General features: G+C 44.8%; 1 protein-coding gene across 1 annotated transcript in view; it reads left to right on the top strand.

Annotated features, from left to right (window-relative positions):
* The first annotated feature begins 6,460 nt into the window (after positions 1 to 6,460).
* Positions 6,461 to 22,605, top strand: part of LOC148518387 (uncharacterized) — a 54,257-nt gene continuing 38,112 nt past the window's right edge. The window contains exons 1-3 of the mRNA XM_088477449.1: positions 6,461 to 6,597; positions 18,122 to 18,305; positions 20,532 to 20,546. Of these exons, the coding sequence (XP_088333575.1) occupies positions 6,461 to 6,597; positions 18,122 to 18,305; positions 20,532 to 20,546 (336 nt within the window). The remainder of the gene's footprint in view (positions 6,598 to 18,121; positions 18,306 to 20,531; positions 20,547 to 22,605) is intronic.

The raw sequence follows: 22,605 nt of genomic DNA on the forward strand, positions 1-22,605 counted from the left end.
AACAGCTGATTTAGCGTGCGTGCATCAGCCAGTCTGTACTAGACGAACCTAATCCCGGGAGGTGACAGTTTATGCCCCATTTTTTGTGAACTTCGGTGTGTGCTGTCCTACACCCCACAATATCTGGTACGCTACTTAACTGTTGGATGTGTGTTTTAATGGCTATATTTTAATGCTAAAATAAAAGCTGTACTTCACTATATATATATATTTTTACCCTTTTTTCGAGGAAAACAAATCGGTTTCTAGGAAAGGAGTGTCTTCTGTACAAAGGGCCTGATTCAGAGCCGGACGCTATTTGCGCTCGCTCGTTCAGAAAAAAGGGGTGGCTATTCAAATGAACCGTTCGCTCTTTGCGGTCTGTCCACGCCTCTAGGTCTGAACGAGCGTACAAAACATGCGGTCGTTTTTTTGAAAACTACGCCCCCTGGCTGCTCGAAACCTACGTCATGTCCGCTATTAGATTAATCGAGTACATCGACCAGCGTCTAAACTGCTCGCTATTCTTGTAGTTGGTTTTTCCTACCGCAATCTTGCGAGCAGTTCTGACTATAAAATAACCCAGTGACGTGGTCAATGACGCTGCTGTATTAATTATGCACACCCATAAAACGCCCGTTTTGACCTTTAAGCACCCCTGCATTCGGATCTCCACTCCCCGTTTTCAAGCACCTTCCCCTGTTACCACCCACATGCGCCTCCTCCTGTCACTCAAAATAGCAGGCATTCGCTATTTAGCGAATAAACTATTTTCGGCCACACTGACTGGTTCGCGCATGCGTATTACGATCCGTACGCATGCGCAGTTGTGCAAACATCGCTCGGAAGGAACGAGCGGCCGCTTACAAGCGGCTCTGAATCAGGCCCAAAGTTTCTTCCACGTATGAAAAATTAAGAAGAAACATCGCAGGATTTTTTTGGGACATTCTTATCCCTATACTACTTAAGAATTGGTCCTTACCTCAGAAGAGCGCAAGTGACCGCAAGTACTGTAGCCTGATTCAGAGCCGGACGCTCATTCTGAATCAGGGCCAGTCTTTTTTTTTTTAGAACGGCCTCCTGGCCGCTCGCATAGCTGTGGGTGACCATCCACAGCTATAGCGAGCGGCCAGGAAGATGGTCGCGATGGTCAAGACCATCGCGACCATCGGGCTTGCGACGAGGGTGGTAGGGTCTTGTGGTAGGGTCTCGTTGCCGCAAGCCCCAGAGAGATTTCGGCTCTAACAGAGCCAGAAACTCTCCACTGACATCACATGTGATGTCAGTGGGGCCGGCCCCAAACGGTAGCCGTTTGGGCAGCCATGCCCCGGCCCGCCCACCAAAGGGGGCATGCTGTCACTCAACATCGACAGCACGCCCCCTTTGGTACGAGACTGGGAGCGACGGATTGCCCGTCGCTATCCGGGTCTATGCGCATGACGGAGCCGGCTCCGTCGTGCGCATGCGCTCTGGGCCACCATTGACCCGGTTGCGAGTGCTCAGCGTTTGTGACCGGGGCTGAATCAAGCCCTATGTTTTATTTGATTCTGAGCAGGGTGTTAGTGACCACCCTAGTGGTTATTGCAGCACTATTGAATTGGAGTGCAAGTTTTATCATTATTGTTGTATATACTTCAAATCAATTGACATGTGACTCATGTTACATACAAATCTGACTCATGTTAGATTTCTGTTCCCAGTCAAAGGGCTCTGATACAAATTATTCAAACCTGTAGAATCCACGTGAATTAATCAATGTAGGCCTGTTTATCTTCCTGATTATCTGTGAAGATGTATAAAATATTTCATCTGGTGATTATTGCCATTTCCAGTTGCTGCCAGCTTGCTCCATTTTGTTCACTAAGTATCCACCAATGTCCCCTTCAGCAACTGACCCGGGCTCCCGTTAGTCCCCTCCAACAAGCCCAGGCTTGTAAAGAGTATCCCCTCTCCCTTCTCAGCGCCCTGGGCCCACAGTGTCTCTACAACTCCATCCCCCTTGTGGAGCAAGTAGCGGTTAGAGCTGGAATATGGGACAAACTGTGTCCAGTATTGAATCAATACGGGATGTAGCATTTCAATTCAAAATCCAGGATGATCTGTATTATACAGGAAAGGTGACAATTGCCCTAAGGAAATTCTGGTCGGGATGCACTACATGGAAAATGCGATAAACACCCTGTTTTGGGGGTTTTACCACATTTTCCATATGCACTATTGGTGGCCACCGTGGCTTGGATGCGGAGGGTAACGCCAGCTTTTGCTGGCATTACCCTATAGAAGCCTATGGGCTTCTACTGCATCGCACTGTTATGAGGGATCTGATCGGATCCCTCCCAGCATGCCCCGTGGCCGCCGCGTCACTATGCACATGCGCAGGTGCACTCCCGAGTCATAAACCCGGAAGTCCAGTGCGCAGCGCTGATCGCAAAGGACAGCTCTTATCGGAAGAGCTTTCCTTTGCTGTACTGATCGCATATGTTAGTGCATATGCGATCAGTACGAATGCGATGTCTGGCGGTAAGTACCGCACTATGTTAGGGCACCCCGCCCCCTATGTGGCGGCTTTCTAGGCTCCAGGATATTTCAATGTATAATTGTGTTGCATAATGACAGACGCAATGCGGATATTTTTGCAGAATGAGCGGCTGTTTGCTATTGTGCATGAGCGCACGCCACACTGCGCAAACACAGCGATTGCTTTGCCATTAACTTTCATACACAGGAACCACTCGTAAAGTGAGTGACAGGTAGTCAGCGTTTTGGGGTGGTAACGGGTGGCTAGAAAAACGCAGGCGTGTCTGACTGTTTATATGCCATGTATGGGCATGCATAGATTAGCCATTGCATTCTCCTGTGCAGCATGAGAGCTCTCTGTGTATCAGGAGAGCTGCAGTGTTTGCGGCTGGTCAGACTTGCCACATATACAGCATGGCTGCCCGATGTGCATTGATAGTACGATGTTTACACTGTTGTACGTTGCAGGACGGATATGAGGAGGCAGCAGTGGCGTCCCTATGCTCGGCTATGCTTTTGAAGGAATTAGCATATTTTAGCAAATGCAATCCGTGAGAGTATGGAGCTGGAGTATGGAGTTGCAATGCATTAGCGTAATCCATGAATCAGGCCCACTGTTTGCTAGCCGCTGACAGGGTGAACATGGTGGAGCAGCAGTGACTTCTGGCAACTTCTTACCTATGAAGCAGCTGCTCTGTTCTCCATGTCTGTGATACATGAGCGTGTGGTACTGGGCTATGATGCCGGCCTAACTTACGTCTGCTAAGGTAAGAAACAGGTGGGGGCAACATACAGGAAGGGTGAGCGGGACAATGATTTGGTCACCCATACAGCTTCCTCTGTTCATTTGTCATTTCTGAATGACATATTCCAATGTCACAAGAATATTTGCTTTGTCTTTGATAAGAAAGACTTTATGCTCTCTAAAAACATAAAGGCTGCAATGTGCTTGCTAAGAGCAGTCTACATGATATCCTCTGTACAATACATAATAAGCCACAGAGGCCTGAGCTGTGTAATAAATAAACCAGTGTGTTTATCAGGTGGTAGAAGCCAGCTGTAATGTCCTCTACCACCTGATAAACACACTGGTTTATCTGCAGGACGTTGCTATGAGACCAGCAGTTCAGATGAGTGACGTGTTTGCATCATTTATTGATGTACAGCGCGCACCAGAACTCAGGGAGCAGATCAACACTGAGGGACATGGTAAGAAAAAGCTTTTTTATTGTAGATTATATACTTTCACATTATTTTTCACATGCAACAATTGGTTTACGCAGCACTAAACAGTTATTGTATGATTGTTACCAATTAAAAAAGATAATTATGAAGTTGGTCTAAATATATATATATATATATATATATATATATATATAATTCTCCATAGGTGCGGCACTCAGATGCAAACAATTTAATGCGAGGCAAGTATCTTAGAAATCAACGTTTCAGTTTATGAAAAAAAAAACTGTCTTTCATAAACTGAAACGTTGATAAGTAAGATACTTGCCTCGCATTTAATTGTTTGCACCTATGGAGAATTTTGTATGGACCTTTTGTGGAGGCATCGGATCAAGGTATGCGTTTTTTGAGAGTATATATATATATATATATATATATATATATATATACACATATATATATATATAACATATATATTTGTACATATACAAAACAATAGATTGGAACAGAGGCCCTGATTCAGAGCGCTCGCTCTGAATCAGGGCCGTCCCTCTTAGTCTTTGGAGCAGCCACCTGGCTGCTCGCATAGCTGTGGGTGACCACCCACAGCTATAGCGAGCGGCCAAAATGACGGTCGCGATCGTCAAGACCATCGCGACCATCGGGCTTGCGACGAGACCCTTGCGGTAGGGTCTCGCTGCCGCAAGCCCTGGAGTGCTTTTGGCTCTATCAGAGCCAAAAGCACTCCCACTGACATCACTAGTGATGTCAGTGGGGCCGTCTCCGTCTGGGCAGCCATGCCCCCGGCACGCCCACCAAAGGGGGCGTGCTGTCAATCACCATCGACAGCACGCCCCCTTTGGTGCGAGACCCATAACGACGGCTTGGCCGTCGTTATTCGGGTCTCGCGCATGCGCACGACGGAGCCGCCTCCGTCGTGCGCATGCGCACTTGGGCAACATCGACCCGCTTTCGAGCGCTCAGCGCTCACGAGCGCGTCTGAATCAGGCCCAGAGAGCACTCACCAAGAACAATTTGGAATTATGATCCTTTAACTCTCCAAAAAAGTATCCGGACAATAGTCCACTGGTCAAAGTCTAAACATGTACCTTTATCAAGACATCTTGTAATATACAGTACTTCTAATAGTCATATTCAGCATCATAATAACATAATCAGAACGACCATATTTATAGGTTTATTCTAGTTACTCAAGGATGGGCTGTTGTGTGGTTGAAAAACATAATTAAGGGCTTGTTCACACATATTTGCTTTCTTTTGCTGATTTTCACGTGTTTATAAATGCATTAAATATCAATAAATTTAGGATAATAAATAATAGCCAGCAGTGTTGTTTCCACCATTGTGTTCAAAATCTGAACCCAGAGTTTAAAATGTTACAACTCATCATAGAAGTGTGCAGGCTCTTCTTTAAGGGTGTGCATGGTGTAACCATACACCTATACAGCCCCACCCCCAACCCAGCCCACTCACCTCTTCCTGGGGGCCAGCTGAAGACGTGACTGTGCTGGATTGGAGCGCCAGATTACATCATAGCCTGGGCTATCCCGCCCCCAGGTACTAGGCACCGATCCCAATACAATCAGTAATAGGGATGGCTATCTGTGAGGTGCCCATCGATCTTTGCCATCGATGGGCCCATTAGTGATTACTATCGATGGCACAAAAACCATCTATGGTGAACCATTGATGGTTTATACCCCCTCGATGGCCACAGCTGCTGGGAGCACGCCGGGCTGCGGACCAATTAAAATGGGGATGGGGCGTAGCAGGCACCAGGGACGGGGCTCAGGTAGGCCCCGCCCCCGGTGCCCGCTGTAAAAAAGAAAAAAAATCATCTCCCACTCATACATCAATGGCGGAGAACCATTGGTTCTCTGCCATCGATGGCAAAGCTAGTTAACATCTGCCGGTCATCATTGATGTTTTGAAAACATTGATAGTTGATGGTCATCCCTAGTCGGTGATAGTTCGGGTTTTGGCTGCCTAAGTGGTGTGAGTGCGCATACCATGTACACCCAGTGCGCACGTCTATGGAATGCATCACATTATTTTTTATGCATAAACACACTAAACACACAGTAAAGTAGATAAAATTGGGAAAATTTCAACATGTGGGAAGCAAATGATAAACTCAAAAAATGCATCACTATAAAGCTCATTCATTTTCATATGTTTTTTATGCATTTCCCATTGCATTATAGAAGAACCCTTCTATTTAGCAACTTTTGTATTGGATTTTGCTGAATGCATCATAGTTTTAACAAACAAGTTGACTAGTACAACACACACGTACTGTAGAAAGGTCCAAACAAATTAAAAATCTGCTGTTATCCAACTGCAGAAAAGTTAGTAATAATTTGCAACGTTATTAAATGTGTGGAAACCCTTCTTCCAACTGCATTGAAATCATCTTTGTCATTAATTATGAATGTGTTTCTCATTTTCTTGATTATCCATTTAAATTGTTACCTACCTTCATTTGACAGTTTACTGTAAATATACTAACAAAAATCAATAGTGCATCAAAAACGAATGCAGCACATTATAGATATTTGTAGTAAATATAATATCAATACAAATACTGATGCACAAGGCCATACCTTCTAAATAGTACTTCTAACATGTTTTAGTGAAGTTGGTTGAAGATGTTACATTGTATTATAATACTTATATTATACAGGGTGCAATGGATTCCTTTTCGTACTGTGACGTCAGCTCAGTATTTCTAACCAAAACAATAGACAGAATTATATCTCCAATGGCGGTGCAGCTTTGTCATCTGATCATCTCTCTGGAATGTGATGGTAGCAATTATATCAGGATGAGTGGTGACGTAGAACAGATGGCCGAGGAATTAGCCAAAGCAACACAGCAACTTGCTAACACAGCTGTCAGGTATGTTATTTAGTATTCATTATTTATCATTATATACAGTGCAGCAATACACAAGTAAATGTTATTGTGAAGCTCATACATCGATGTGTCTGAACACGTAGTTGGACTGCCGTAGTCTTCTTTGTTTGGTTACAGTGAGTGGAAGATCTTCGTATGCGGAGACGTGTCTGTGAGATTACGTCAGAGATGTGTGATTTAATTTTGTGTTAAACTTGGAAAAAGCAGAAATTAAACTCATGTTACGGCAAGTATACGGTGGGGAAACAATTAGCCGTGCTGCAGTATATCGGTGGTGGAAGCACTTCAAAACTTCAAAGAGGGTAATACGCGAGTGAATGACGAAGCGCGTTCTGGGAGACCATCCACCGCGGTTACAGATGTCAACATTGCCAAAGCTGCAGAGATGTTGCAAAATTACAGAAGGTTAACTTAACGCAAACTTTTGGCTTCACTTTGCATCTCATTTGAACAGGTTCAGCAAAGGAACTGAAAATACATCACGTGTGTGCCAGGTGGGTACCCAGAATTCTCACAGAAGAGCAGATGCGACGACGAGTTGAATCGTGCACGAACACCGTTCGAATGTCGGAGAGGATACCTGATTTCCTGACATTGATTATGACGTGTGACGAATGGTGGATACGTCATTATGATCTGGAATCCAAACAACAGTCCAGTGTATGGAAACATGCAAATTCGCCTCTGCCCAAAAAATTCTGTGTGATTCCCTCGGCGTGTAAAGTCATGTTTCTGCTGTTCTTTGATGCGCATGGTATGATCCTGCAAGCCTGGGTTCCCCGTGGACAAACAATTTACGGTGACTACTATGCAAACATCCTGAAAACCCATGTGCGTGGGGCCATGAGGAAGAAAAGATCACATCTGCTGAAGAAAACAGTGGTTATGGCTCCAAGACAATGTCTGACCACGTGTTGCTGCTGTTGCATTGGCAGCACTGACTGAAATTAATGGGACAGCACTGGAACACTCTCCATATAGCCCGGACTTAGCGCCCTGTGATTTCTGGCCATTCCCAACCCTGAAAAAACAACTGTGCGGAAAGAAGTTCTCAACAGATGATGAAGGGAAAATGCCACAGCTGCAACACTAACAGTGATGTCACAAAACAGTCTACTGCACGTCTTTGAATCGTTGTTGAAACGCTGTAGAAAATGTATTGAATGTGAAGGATGCTACTTTGAAAAAGAGAAATGTTCAGATCATGTGGAGTCATCTGATTCTGAATAAAAATATCAGTCTTATCAGTCTATTACTTTCAATCAGCCCTCGTGTGTATGTATATATATATATATATTAGGGATGTGCAGGCTCGGATAGGTTCGAGTTTGCACGTGGAGTTCGGATTTTTCCCTCCAAAAAAACGGAACTCAGAACGAGGCAAAACGTCATCTTACATGGACGAACATCATCATTCCTGGTCTTTTGTCCAGGAATGATGATGTTCGTCCATGTAAGATGACGTTTTGCCTCGTTCTGAGTTCCGTTTTTTTGGAGGGAAAAATCCGAACTCCACGTGCAAACTCGAACCTATCCGAGCCTGCACATCCCTAATATATATATATATATATATACACACACCCACTGAGGAAGTCCTTTGGGATGAAAGATGTTTGGGCTTGGCTTATGATGCTGATTCTGTGACGTCATTGGTCCAGGTGGCGCTGGTGGATTGGAGAGGACGCCAGGGGTGCCGAGGGCTAGATTACTAATGGGGTGGGTGGAGCTACAGCTCCAGGCCCACCATGAAAATAGGCACACAGGCAGGGCCGGATTAAGGCTTGTGGGGCCCCTTCTAAACCACACGGAGCCTACCCCCCTCCCCCTCCACACGATGCCTACCCCTACCCCCAGGGGCGGATTGGGAACTTAACGTGGCCCTGGAACATTCCCCGAAAGCGGCCCTATATGCGCGTCGAAGGCGCGCGACTGAAAAGGGGCGTGGTTTTGTGGCAAGGGGTGTGGCTTTGTGCTTGCAAGCCATTCCCCCCCCCCCAATTTGCCATGTTGGAAGCATGCCCCCAGTCCCTCTCTCCAGTGAGAAAACAGAGCAAGCATGCATTGTGAATGAGTATTTTCTTACCTATATGATTGCTCTGCAATGGGGAGCCTCTGAAGAAATTGATCCTTTCTGGACAGGCAGCGGTGGTCACTACTCATGCAGGATATCACATGGTCTGGTATCCGCCTGTTTGTGTAGGAATAAAGCCATCATGTCAACAATATGTAGTGGCTATAAAGTCAATATTCAATAAAGGAAGAGAGGGGTACCATGAGATGCTGGAGGACTGGAAGGTGAGTATGGAGAGAGACAGGGAGAAGAGTGAGAGAGAGACAGGGAGGAGGAAGACGTGACGTGAGGAAGACGGAGCAATGTGAGAGAAAGACGGAGCAGCGCTCGCAAGCGGGTCTATGGTGCCCTAATGCGCATGCGCACGACGGAGGGAGCTCCGTTGTGCGCATGCGCGAGACCTGCATAGCGACAGCCAAGCTGTCACTATGGGTCTCGCACCAAAGGGGGTGTGCTGTCGATGGTGAACGCCCATGGGAACGCCTACCGTCTTGGTCCGGCCCCACTGACATCACTAGTGATGTCAGTGGGAGTGCTTTTGGCTCTGATAGAGCCAAAAGCACTCCAGGGCTTGCGGCAGCAAGACCCTACTGCAGGGTCTCGTCGCAAGCCCGATGGTCGCCATGGTCTTGACCATCGCGACCATCTTTTTTGCCGCTCGCATAAGCTGTGGGTGGTCATCCACAGCTATGCGAGCGGCCAGGAGGCCGCTCCATTTTTAGGTAGGAGGGCCCTGATTCAGAGCGAGCGCTCTGGTCAGAGCGTCCGGCTCTGAATCAGGCCCAGTGTGTGATACAAAGACAGGGAGCAGTGTGAGAGAAAGACAGGGAGCAGTGTGAGAGAAAGACAGGGAGCAGTGTGAGGAAGACAGGGAGCAGTGTGAGAGAAAGACAGGGAGCAGTGTGAGAGAAAGACGGAGCAGTGTGAGAGGAAGACAGGGAGCAGTGTGAGAGAAAGACAGGGAGCAGTGTGAGAGAAAGACAGGGAGCAGTATGAGATACAGACAGGGAGCAGTGTGAGAGAAAGACAGGGAGCAGTATGAGATACAGACAGGGAGCAGTGTGAGGAAGACAGGGAGCAGTGTGATACAAAGACAGGGAGCAGTGTGATACAAAGACAGGGAGCAGTGTGAAAGAAAGACAGGGAGCAGTGTGAGAGAAAGACGGAGCAGTGTGAGAGAAATACAGGGAGCAGTGTGAGAGGAAGACAGGGAGCAGTGTGAGGAAGACAGGGAGCAGTGTTAAGAGAGACAGGGAGCAGTGTGAGAGAAAGACAGGGAGCAGTGTGATATAAAGACGGAGCAGTGTGAGAGACAGAGAGGACAGAGAGAGACAGAGACGAGGAGAGAGACAGAGAGCAGAGAGAGAGAGAGAGAAATGTAGCAGTGAGAGAGACATGGAGAAAAGAAAGAGAATGTTGTTGTGAGTGAAGGACCGACTCACCCAGTTACCGATCCTGTGATACATAACAAAGACAGCACAGCAGGGGCAAAGCAACAAGCCCAACAAGTGATGGAGGAGGTCTGGACCAGCACGTCTGGGGCTGGCAGTCTCCTCTGGTTTTCGCGCTGAGGCTGGTCACTGGATCGTGACATCAGAGCCCCATCATCAAGCAGTGTCAGATAGGAGGAGGTAAGAGGAGGGGAGGAAATGGGAGGGGAGGAAATGGGAGGGAAGGACCCTCCCCTACTCTGGCTGGACTGCCTCCCCCTGCTCTGTTATGACCTGCGGCCGCATCTCTATCCGGAAGTGACACTCGGGCCGGTGAAACACCGTTAATATATTTATATAAAAAAAACAAAATCTGCAGCCAGCGGCCCCATGAGCCGTCGGCCCACCGGGAAAGTTTCCGCTGAAGTAAACGGCCAATCCGCCCCTGTCTACCCCTCCTGATTACTTACCTTCTAGCTCTGTGTTGTGAATGCAGCAGCACAGTCAGAAGCCCGACATCAGTGATCAGCATCACGGACATGTGTCAAGTGATGCTGATGAGGGGACTCGGGACCCGCTCTGCACTCTATGCAGCAGCGCTGACTGTGCTGTTGCATTCAGAACACAGATCAGCGGCAGATCAGCCCACATCCGGGAACAGGGTCCACTGGGCAGGATTTTCTGAGGAGGTTTTCCACATAACATATATATATATGTTTGTTTTGTTCACACATCATCCTCCAACAAACCTCTCCTCAGGCAGGCCACACGAAAAGTGTGACAAACTGCCCTATCCACAGTCCTAAGGTCTTCAAAGGAAGTAGGACCTGTAATGATGTAAAGCAAACTTCGGAGATAGAAGCATTCAAAATTTGTCGGATGTACAGTGTAAACACGGCCAAGAGCTTCTGTTGCTCTGATACCAGTATGACTGTGTACTTCCTGGTTGCTGGATCGCACTATGAAATGCACAGCAACTATTTCCAGTTCCTTGTGCAGCTGTTAACGGCATTCAGGGTCAACAGGTGTATAAGATTCATCCAATTTGTTTTACCCTTCAGCGGCTGACAAAGGATTGAACCGGAAGTAGCCTCTGTGCATTCCATAGTGCGGTCCAGCAACCAAGGAAGTAGACAAAAAAGTTTGGTCGCCACTGTTGACACCATCTAGTTGTGTAAGCTCACACATGAGCAAGTATAAATAAAAATTTGTGCTGCAGAGCTGCGATTTTGCATCCCAGTATAGTTGCCATCTTTATGGGCCTGATTCTAAATCAGATGGATCTCTCCTCATGGATGCAGATAGCAATTTTTACCATATTCAGACTCATAGTAAGCCTGGCTTAATATCAATATGTAGAGATGTGTTTTGGTTTGGGATCTGAATCTCCCCTGGTCTTGGATCGGAATCTGGTTTTGGATTTCTTTCCTTGGTGTTTTGTTTTTCGGTTTTGGTTTTGGATCTGGATTTTTTGTTAAAATATCATAAAAACAGCTAAAATCACATAAATGGGCCTGTTTTTGTTCCTACAGTATTATTAACCTGAATATCATTTATTTCCAGTAATTTCCAATAAATTTTGACCACCTCACAATATAACTTTTTTCATCTAGTTAAGGCCAAAAGGTTGCATCCAGCTAGCTGGTTGACTAAGCTAAGCCACACAGTGGGCGGCACTAACTGTGACAGTTCAGCCTCCACGTTCCAACACAGATACAGTGTGTTACACAGTGTGGGTTGGATACACCAATAGTGCACTTACTGTGACAGAAGTGTGGGGTTGCTGGCGGTGTCCTCAATGCGAGAGTGCCAGTGGTGTCCTCAATGCGGAAGTGCCGTCAGTGTTGGCAGTGTGGCTGTGTTGGCAGTGTGGGGGCCCCGGCAGTGTTTGAGTGCATAGTGCCGGCAGTGTCGGCAGAGCGGGGGTGCCAGTGGTGTCCTCAGTGCAGGAGTGCTGACAGTGTCGGCTGTGCAGGGATGCCCTCGGTGTGGGAGTAGCAGCAGTGTGGGGTCGCTGACAGAGTCCTCAATACGTGGGGCAGTAGTGCGGGGGTGGTGGCAGTGTCTTTAGTGCAGGGTGTAGGGGTACCAGCGGTGTCCTCAGTGCATGTGTGCTGACAGTGTTGGCAGTGCAGGGGTGCTGCTGGTGTCCTCAGTGTGGGAGTGTTGGCAGTGCGGAGGTTGCTGACGGTGTCTTCAGTACATGGAGTGGCAGTGCTGCGGTGTTGGCAGTGTCCTCAGTGAACGGTACCGACCATATCGGCAGTGCGGGGGTGCCAGCGGTGTTTTCAGTGCAGGTTTGCTGGCTGTGTCGGCAGTGTGGGGGTTGCTGACGGTGTCCTCAGTACGTGGAATGGCAGTGCTGCAGTGCTGGCAGTGTCCTCAGTGAAGGGTACCGGCAATATCGGCATCGCGGGGGTGCCAGCGGTGTCCTCAGTGCAGGTTTGCTGGCTGTGTCAGCAGTGCAGGGGTGCTCTTAATGCAGGGTGCCGGTGGTGTCGGCAAAGCAGGGGTGCCAGCGGTGTCCTCAGTGCATGTGTGCTGACAGTGTCAGCAGTGCAGGGGTGCTGGTGGTGTCCTCCGTGCGGGAGTGCTGGCAGTGTCGGCAGTGTGAGGGTCACTGATGGTGTCCTCAGTACGTGGGGCAGCAGTGCAGGGGTGCCAGCAGTAGCGGTGTCGGCAGTAAACCAAACAGGTACATTATGCTTTGCAGCCAAAAAATGTTTGGCCACTGTTGTTATTTAGTGCAGCTTGTATAGCGGAACGATGTAGCCCCATCCGTTCCTTAAACTGCCAGTCTTTCTTGCCCACGTAGGATAACCCACATGGGCAAGACAGCAGGTAAACAACATATGTGGTACTGCAAGTAACAGGGTACCTAATAGTGACTTTAACTCCTGTATTGAATGAATCAGCCACCGACCTACAGGTGATACACCCTAGGCACCGGTGGTAGCCATTCTCCTGGGTAAGGAAATGTTTTGGTTTATTTAGTGATTTTAATTTTGTTACATCTAGTTTAACTAAGTGATCTTTCAGATTGCGTCCCCTGGCATAACTCGGTAGAAGTCGAGTGTGTAAAAGGGTTGGTAACTCCACATCTAAATTTACTATAGGCCATCATTTTTTAGCCAGCTTAGTAGTACTGTTACTCTTAGTTGTATATCTGTTAACCGAGGGTATTATTCTAGTATCTTCCAATATTTTATTTACCAGCAGGGGGGTGTCGGCATCGGGGGATGCTGCTAGTGGGGGTCTGCAGCAGGGGGTGCCGGTGATGTCAGGCAAGGGGGATGGGTGACATCTTGTCCTGATTCCTGTGCCCATATTCAATGGGCTTAATGCTGATTAGCTGAGAGCCGTGACAGACGGCTCTCTCAGCCAATAAGCGTTAAGCCTGCTAGATGCAAAATCTCGCGATCTGACAGCGGGATCGCAAAGTTTTGCCTCGCAGAGGGACCTGGGGCAAGCATGGAGATCCGAGCTGTGTCTCGGATCGCCCCGAGCCCCCGAAATTTGGGTGAGTCCGGTTCCCGGAGAACTGGTCTTGCTCATCCCTACTTTTAACAAGATAAAATATTTAAAAAAAAAACATATATTATACAGTGGTTTTCAATATTTTCCAACTTGCGGCACAATGAACAAGATTTTAAAATTGGTAAGGCGCACCTCACGGGAAAAAACACACCCATTGGCCCCCATGGGAAGAACACTCAGAAATTGCCCCCCCATAGGAAAAAGAACAGACATTGGCCCCCACAGAAAAAAAACCCACAATGGTCCCTACAGAACAAAAACAAACACATTGGGCCCCACAGGAAAAAAATAAAACACAATGACCCCTCAGAAAACAATATAAAACAAAACGGTTCCCACAGAAAGAAAACAAACACACACATTGACCCCCACAGAAAAAAAACCATTCATATTGATTGTCCCCCACAGAAAAAAACAAACAATCACATTGCTTTCCACAGGGGCAAAAAAAATCACATTAGCCCACACAGAAAAAAAAGAAATAAATAACCAGCTGAGAAGGCTCACTGTCGTCCCTGTCTTGTCCCTCATCGGCTGGGGTTGCTCACTCACACTCAGTGATTAAACACACAGTGCAGGAGTGCAACACAGCATGCGTGAGATTTGTCATGCCGCCACGTCACCATAGGTCACGTCTTGGGCACACATGAGCCTCCCAGAAGAGCCAAATACTGCCCGGGCCAGCAGTACATGTAAAGTCAGCTCTGACGGCACTGACCTCGCAGCACAATTGACAACCACTCGCGGCACACTAGTGTGCCACGGCACAGTGGTTGAAAAATGCTGGTATAACAAATAGGGAAGTGAGTGAGTCTTTAGTGCAATAGTTGACTGTAGACTGTTCCACAAGTTATTGCTTTCTCTTGCCCTACTTCTGGAGTTACAGTACAGCCTTGGCGTCACGCTGCTTTTTGTCAGACACACCTGGTGTAAAAATGTGCAGGCTTCACAGGTCAAATTTTGCGAGATCCTAAACTCATCACCAAGCTTTCTTTCACTTCTATGGCAAACTCTATAATGCTTTTGGGTCCCCTCGGGCTTCGCGTACATTTGGGGCAGAGATCTGGGATTTCCTCTCACAATGCCACCTGCCCCGCTTATCTCCAGAGGCAGCACCTGTACTTAATGCTGAGATATGTGAGGAGGAGGTCGCATCGCCATTAAAATTTTAAAGAGCAACAAAGCACCGGGCCCTGATGGCTTTTTACGGCCAGCTATTACAAGACCTTCCAGCATCATCTTACACCCCACTTGTCGGTTCTATTTAATGATATACTACAAGGCGCCCCCCTCTCTAGCTCAGCTCTTGAGGCCAATATTACTGTTATACCTAAGGATGGTAAAGACACAACGAATTGTGCTAACTATCGACCCATATCTATACTTAACATCGATATTAAGTTATATGCTAAAATTCTGGCGTTACGATTAAACACTGTATTGTCTCAACTTATACATAATGATCAAGTGGGGTTTATCCCAGGCAGACAAACACAGGACAACACAAGACGCATCATTAGCGTCATGCATTCTATAAACTCTCTGCATACTCCTGCTCTTATGCTTTCTCTGGACGTTTGATAAGATTAGTTGGCCCTTATGTTTGAGACTCTTAGACATTTCGGTCTTGGTGGCGACTTCCTCACTGAGATTCAGGCCTTGTACTTGGGCCCATCGGCTAAGGTGTCTGTAAATGGACTAGCCTTGTGTCCATTGGAGATTACGAATGGCACTAGACCCCTGATCTTTGCCTTAACCATCGAACCCCTGGCGGCCTGTATCCACGCTTGAAATGATATCACGGGGATTGTTGTTGGTGGGTCCGATTACAAGATTTCATTGTTTGCCGATGAGGTTCTGCTTTCCCTTTCCTCTCCCCACACTTCCCTGTCAAATTTGTTCCAACTTCTCACTGAATATGTCCGTCTCTCGTGCTATAAAATTAATTGGTCCAAAACCAAAACCTTGCCTCTCCACATTAATCCAGCCTGTCTGTCACTCTTACAAACCAACTACAAATTCGCTTGGCGACTTACTAAGATACGTTACCTGGGCATCTCTATTACAAACCACTATAGTACTCTTTATAAAGAGAAATTTCTACCTCTGATATCATCCATCAAAGCGGACCTGCACAGGTGGCAATCTCTTATCATCTGGTTGGGTTGTATTGTGGTCCTTAAAATGAATATACTTCCATGTCTTTTATACCTGTTTCAAACTTTGCCAGTTAAGGTTCCAGAATCAGCTTTAGCTCAACTTCACACACGGTTTCTCCATTTTGTCTGGAGGAAAAAAGTGCCCAGAACAGGATTTTCAATTCTACGGAGACCTGTAGTGGAGGGAGGGAGGGACGGGTTTCCCGGACATCCACCTATACTATTATGCTTCCCATTTAAGTCAAGCTATTGCCTGGTTTGCCCCCACCTCAACTCTTAGGTGGCTCCAACTGGAGACTGATCTAAGTCATGCTAACTCACTGGCCTCCCAACTGACACCCTCCAAGTCCAGATCTCCTCACATTGGTTTACATTTTTTCCTTAATTTTACCTGCCATACCTGGGACTACTGTACCCGCCACTTCAAACTCCTCTCGTCTCCCTCTTCCCTTACCCTTTTATGGGATAATCCTGCTTTCCCACCAGGCCAATCCTCGAAATGTGCACGTCCCTGGATTAGTAGAAATATATACGATTTGCTTTAGATGTTTTGGATAATGGTATATGTATGTTGCTGCCGGATATTATAACTAAATTTAATTCCCTGAGGTGAATCCATTTATATGCTTTCAAATAAGGCATTTTGTGGCCTCTCTAACTAGCCCTATACCGCTTTCCTCTCTATCAGACCTAGAATCTATATGTTATCGCAGTACCCTAGCTCAGGGCATTATATCCGCCACTTATTCTCTCCTATCATATGGGCAATTTCCTTCCCCATTGTTTGTACATCAGTGGGAAAGAGACCTGGGGCCACCACCTGATGAGCAAGCATGGTTGGATATTTATATGTCTGTTTCAAAGACCTCTATTTCAACTTTGGTTAAGGAGAACGCCTATAAGATCTTTTACAGATGGTACTTGGTCCCTACTAGATTACACAAAATGTTTCCTTCTGTCTCCCCTCAGTGCTAGAGAGGATGTGGCGCCCTAGGTTCTTTTATTCACATATGGTGGACATGCCCCAAAATAGCGCTATATTGGAACATGATTGCAAATTTATTAAGTAAAGTGTTTAATGACCCTATAGTCTTTTCTCTTGGGTCTACCAATTGAAACACTAGACACAATCTCTAGTAAATTGGTGGTTCAAATATTGAATGCAGCCAGATGCCTTGTTGCACTATATTGGAAACGTTTAGAAACTCCTTCTCTCCACCTAGTTACTGATAAAATCTGGTACCTGGCGAATATGGAGAAGATCACCGCATATCTTAATAATAGATCCTTTAGTTCTTACAAGTTTGGAACCCTTGGTACAATTATCAAAACCCCTCACATAGCTCCCACTTGTTGGGAGGACTTTCAGCCCTTCTGTTCTGATCGTTTGTTTTTGTCTATTCATTTGTTTTTTTCTTTATGTGTGCTTTTACATGCTCACATAAATCTATTTTCGTACCATTTAATAATGCCCCGCTGTTTATTGAGGTTTTATACCAGTGAGGTCCCCCCTCCCCTCTCCGTTTCTTCTTTGTCTCCCTTCACCCTCTACTTTTCTTTTCTCTTTCTCTTTCTTTTCTTCTACCCTTTTTTCTGAAGGTAATTTTAAATAGTTATCTGCTATGCTATATAGGATCGACTATGTCCAACATATTCTCCAGATTTATATCTGACACAGTGTCTTCTTATTATCATCTAAAAGCTTATGTTGTGAATGTTTTATGTATTTTAAATAAAATTAAACTATCTAAAAAAAAAAAAAGTGCAGGCTTTTGCAGGTAGTTATGATGATCGATCTTCTTCCTTTATCAAGAGTGACAGTTCAGTGGGAACTGTAATCTCCATCCTTTACTCAAATCTTGTCTGTCCCCCTTGGCAGTTATCCATATAGTTCTCCTTTTTCTAATATTGAGGTGATCTGGGTTAGAGATATGCAGTTTAGTTTTCCTGAAAACCAAACACACACAAACTTTGTGGTTCAGAGTCCTAGCTCATATCACCTTTGGGGTATTGAGTAGAACCGAGTCCCAGCATGAGTCTGCTGTAAATTCGATGCTCTGCGGACTAACACCTCTGGGGGGCCTGGAACTGTGTCTGTCTGGAGTAATTGTCTATTGCAAGTTGTGTACTGATTTTGGATGATAAAGATCATGTGTGTGTTTGTTTTGTTGCTGGCAGGAATCCTTTAAAAATTTGGTAGTGTTCTTCAGTTAGTGTCCTTCAGTTAGCCTCAAGTTGGATTAAATAGTAAGTGAATGTATATGTATAATTGCATGGTCAAAAATACTAGATATTGTTTTCTCAAACAGGGTGGCAGCGGAGTGTGATGATGGAATTCTGAGGCAAGAAATGGAACAAGCCGAGAAAACTCTCCTGCTATTTGGGAAAAACTTTCTCTTGTCTGTACAGAAACTGACCATTCAACCCACTGTTCGGAAGCACCAAGAGGAGTTGATTGTTGCAGCACAAAACATTTTGACAGGAACTCTGAAGGTGTGGTAAAACAGTGCTTAGTGGATACAGATGTCATATACCCTGTATATACAAATAGGATATTTTTTTTTTATTATCCATAAAATGAAATATAATATAATTAACAGCTTTCATACAAATATAAATTTTTATGTAAATTTGCACTTCCCCATTAATATGCAAAGCAACCTAAATAACAATGGCAATATTGATACTAATTTCTGTTTTTTCATATAAGGTATTATAAGATCACTATTACAGGTTATTTCAAAAAAATGTTATAGCCTGCGAGCCGAATCCGAACGGGAATACACGCGAGCATGTACGTATTTTTTTTTTCATCAATAGTTTTTTATTAGAATCTTGTCCGTGAGCCACGGAGGGGAAGGGATACAGAAAGGAAAAAAGGAGGGGGGGGGGGATTCAAGGATAATCACAATATTTCCAATAATACAATCAGTATATAAGAAACAAATAGTAAGATCATCAGACTTATCTCATACCCCATTTTTGAATTATAATAAAATGACATAGGGAGGAAAACAGCAACAAAACTTTCAATAAAATAGAAAATTAAGGGATTTCCAGGAGTAGTGCTCCTTCCCCATCTGTAGTAAACTTGGACCAACTTGACCATTTTACTAAAGGGGAAGAGATCGAAGAGGAATATGGTTGCCCTAAAGTTTCCTTTAAGAAAGCAAAATGAATCTTACAAATTATTTTAGAAAGAGGAGGATGAGATGAACATTTGCAATTCTGAGCAATAGCTGCTCTTGTGGCAATAAATATATGTCCTAAAACGTAACAATCTGCCTTAGATAGATCCGAAGGGTAGATATGGAACAGTGCCAAAGAAGGGGATTCTTGGAGACGTACCTGTAAAACTTTATAAGCTAATGTGAACACCTCGCTCCATAAATGTCGTATGCGACATTTATGGAGCGAGGAATATATATCGCCTATTTCCATACAGTTCCTCCAACAAAACTTCAATTTTCTATTTTGAATTTTTGGAACTGAGATTGATTGTACTTTTGTATATTCTGTGCAAACTTTATTTTTGTTGTTATGAATGCGCTTACAATACTAATAAAAATTGTTTTTCAAAAAAAAAAAAAGGGAATGCCAAATCTTATGTAGTTTAGCTGGTGTAAAATAAAGCCTCTGTAACAATTTATATTGCATTTCAAGATGGTTATGGCATCTGGAGAAGCGGTGGGCTGTTAAGTATATGGATTCCCATTGATGGGGTGTAAATGTGGTTTGTAAGTCAGCTTCCCATTGAAGTTGTATGGTAGATTTACTAATTTCCTCTCTATCTTGGTATATGGAATACCAGCACCATATTGAATCTCTGGAATTCCCTGATGACAATCTAGATAGGATGTGAGGAGGTGGAAGGTGTAAAGAGCCCAGGATTTTAAACATACTCAATAACCAATGGTGTATACGGGTATGCGTAAATAGTTCCCTATGTGGTAGATTGTATTGTAACTGAAGAGAGGAAAAAGTTCTGATAAACCTATTATTAATCAAATCAGAAATAGTAGAGATGCCGCAGGCTTGCCATCGAGAAATGTTCAAATCTGGTGTTAAATGTGAGAGGGTTCCTAAAGAGAGGTTACACGTCGGTAGAGAGAGTCCCCTAGTAGAGATTGCTGTAAGATCCCAAGCCATTAATAAATCTATTAACGGCTCGGGGAGTATCTTTCGCCAAAGGACGTAATTGTTTGGGGGTCCACAGAAACTCCCATAGAGGGTATGAGCATAGTTCCTTCTCCAAATCTACCCATGGTTTGGTACCAGGGGGAAGGGACCAGTCGCCTATCTAAGCCACCAGACAAGCATAATGGTAAGCTAACAGATCGGGGACTTCAAGCTCACCCAACCTGTGCTGTCTAGATAACCGAGAATAAGCGATCCTAGGGGTCCTACCCTTCCATATATATTTCAAAATTAAAGAGTGGATCTGTCTAATATAAATTTTTGGGACTAGATAAGGGATTGCTCGGAACAAATACATAAGCTTTGGTAAAATCGACATCTTGAACACGGCAAGTCTACCCAACCATGAAACTTCAAAACTTAACCAAATTTTCAATAGGTCATCTATATGAGTCAAAAGGGGCTTAAAATTTATTTCTGCTATGTTAGACATAGTGTTGGATATGTGGATCCCTAGATATGATATGGAATTCTCCTTCCATATATATTAAAAAATTGTTTTAAATCTTGTCAATGTTTCAGGTGGGATATGGAAAGGTAAGGCCTCTGTTTTAGTAGTATTAAGTTTATAGAAAGACAATGTGCTATATTGATCTATGATATTGTGTAAGGTTGGTAATGAAGAGCAGGGATCTGTGACGAATAAAATTACGTCGTCTGCAAACAAACTCAGTTTGTGTTCTGAAGATCCCACCTTTATTCCCGGGAATACACTAGAACCTCGAATTGTAGCGGCAAATGGCTCGACAGCAAGAATATACATAAATGGGGAGAGGGGGCAGCCTTGTCTAGTGCCATTTGTTATTTCAAAAATTGGAGATGAAAAACCATTACTCAAGACTCCGATGGGCAGCTATAAAGTGCCGAGATAGAGGTTGCTATTTCACCCTGGAACCCAAATCTTACTAAAACAGCGTTAAGAAAATCCCAGTTAAGACGATCAAATGCCTTTTCGGCATCTAGGGGGAGAAGTACAGCTTGGCATTTTTCCCTGAGGAACAATTCGGCAAGGTCGTAGACTCTACGGGTATTGTCAGATGTTTGTCTACCATGAACGAACCCTGCCTGGTCCGGATGGATTAGTTTTGGGATATAGGGGGATAGTCTATTAGCAATTAATTTGGAATAAATTTTCACATCAGTGTTGAGTAATGCAATTGGTCTATAACTCTAGCATAGAGAAGGGTCCTTCCCCTGTTTATGGATAGTAATTATTTGGACTTGGAGCATTTCCTTAGGGAGGGAGCCCGTTTTAGTAACATACAGAAAAAGATCTCTAAGTAGAGGGGAAAGCTCTATTGCGAACTTCTTGTAGAAAGAGTTTGTGAATCCATCCGGACCAGGAGCCTTTTCTGAAGGTAGGGATCCAAACTCTTCAGTAGACCATGCCGAGTTAAGGGATTCAAGATCCTCCTCGTTCAGTGCAGGGAGATCTAAGTCTTTCAGAAAAGAAGAAATAAGGGTGGCGTTTGGTTGAGGAATTGAGGAGTCATCTTTTAAGTTATACAACTTCCCATAGTACTTAGAAAACTCTCTAGCTATATCTGTGGGGTTTAGAAGGGTTCGCACGTCAGGGGATCGTAAAGATTTCTATTTCTAATATGTCTAACCCGAAGTTTACTAGCTAAAAACTTGCCAGATCTGTTTCCCAAAGTATAAAACCTTTGTTGCATTTTAGTATAGGCAGATTGCATTCGGGATAGAAACAGCTTATGTAGTTGATTTCGGATAGAGACTAATTCTCTTTTGAGCACACGGGAGGGTTGAGTCCTATTCAGTGACTCCACTTGGTGAAGTCTTTCCTCTAGAGCTGTCTGTTGGCTAAGATATTGCCTTCGAAGTCTAGATCCTGTCTGGATGGCTACTCCTCTTAAAACAGCTTTCAAGGCACACCAAAATATAGGGTATGAGGTATCAAGGGGAGAGTTGGTCGCCAGATAGGTTGACATGGCATCGGACAGTGCACTAACCACCTCAGGGGAGGATAACAAGTAGCTAGGGAATCTCCACTGTCTAGGGGGCATTGTAGATTGGGAAAGATTCCATGTCACCGCGGCATGGTCTGACCATACTACTGGGACAATAGTAGATCTAAGGGTGTGCTGCAACGTCCACTTGTCCGTTAATATAAAATCGATTCGAGAGTAAGAATTGTGTACGTGAGAGAAATACGTGTAATCTTTAACTAGAGGAGAGTATGTCCTCCATACGTTGTATAAATCAAACTCCGCGAGTAGACGCCGCAGGGCACCAGCAGAACTCCCCCTCCCTGAGTAACCCTGAGCCATTGGTGTTATATCAAGCTTATCATCCAGCACCAGATTAAGATCACCTATTAGTACTAAATGTCTCTGACAAAACTTTTGAAGAGTTTCTAGAAATTTGCGTAAAAAAGATGCTTGACGTGAGTTAGGGGCATGGGTCGAAACTAATGTCATAATTTTATCCTCTAATTTCCCGACTACAATAAGGTATCGCCATCTTTATCTGCTATCTTAGATGTTAGTTCAAACTGTACTGAACGATGAAGCAAAATGGCTACTCCATTCCTTTTAAAAGGGGCATTAGCATAGTAAGCAGTGGGATATCTGGAATT

This window comes from Taudactylus pleione, unplaced genomic scaffold, assembly GCF_031769625.1.
Source record: "Taudactylus pleione unplaced genomic scaffold, aTauple2 ptg000201l, whole genome shotgun sequence".
NCBI classification, from domain to species: domain Eukaryota; kingdom Metazoa; phylum Chordata; class Amphibia; order Anura; family Myobatrachidae; genus Taudactylus; species Taudactylus pleione.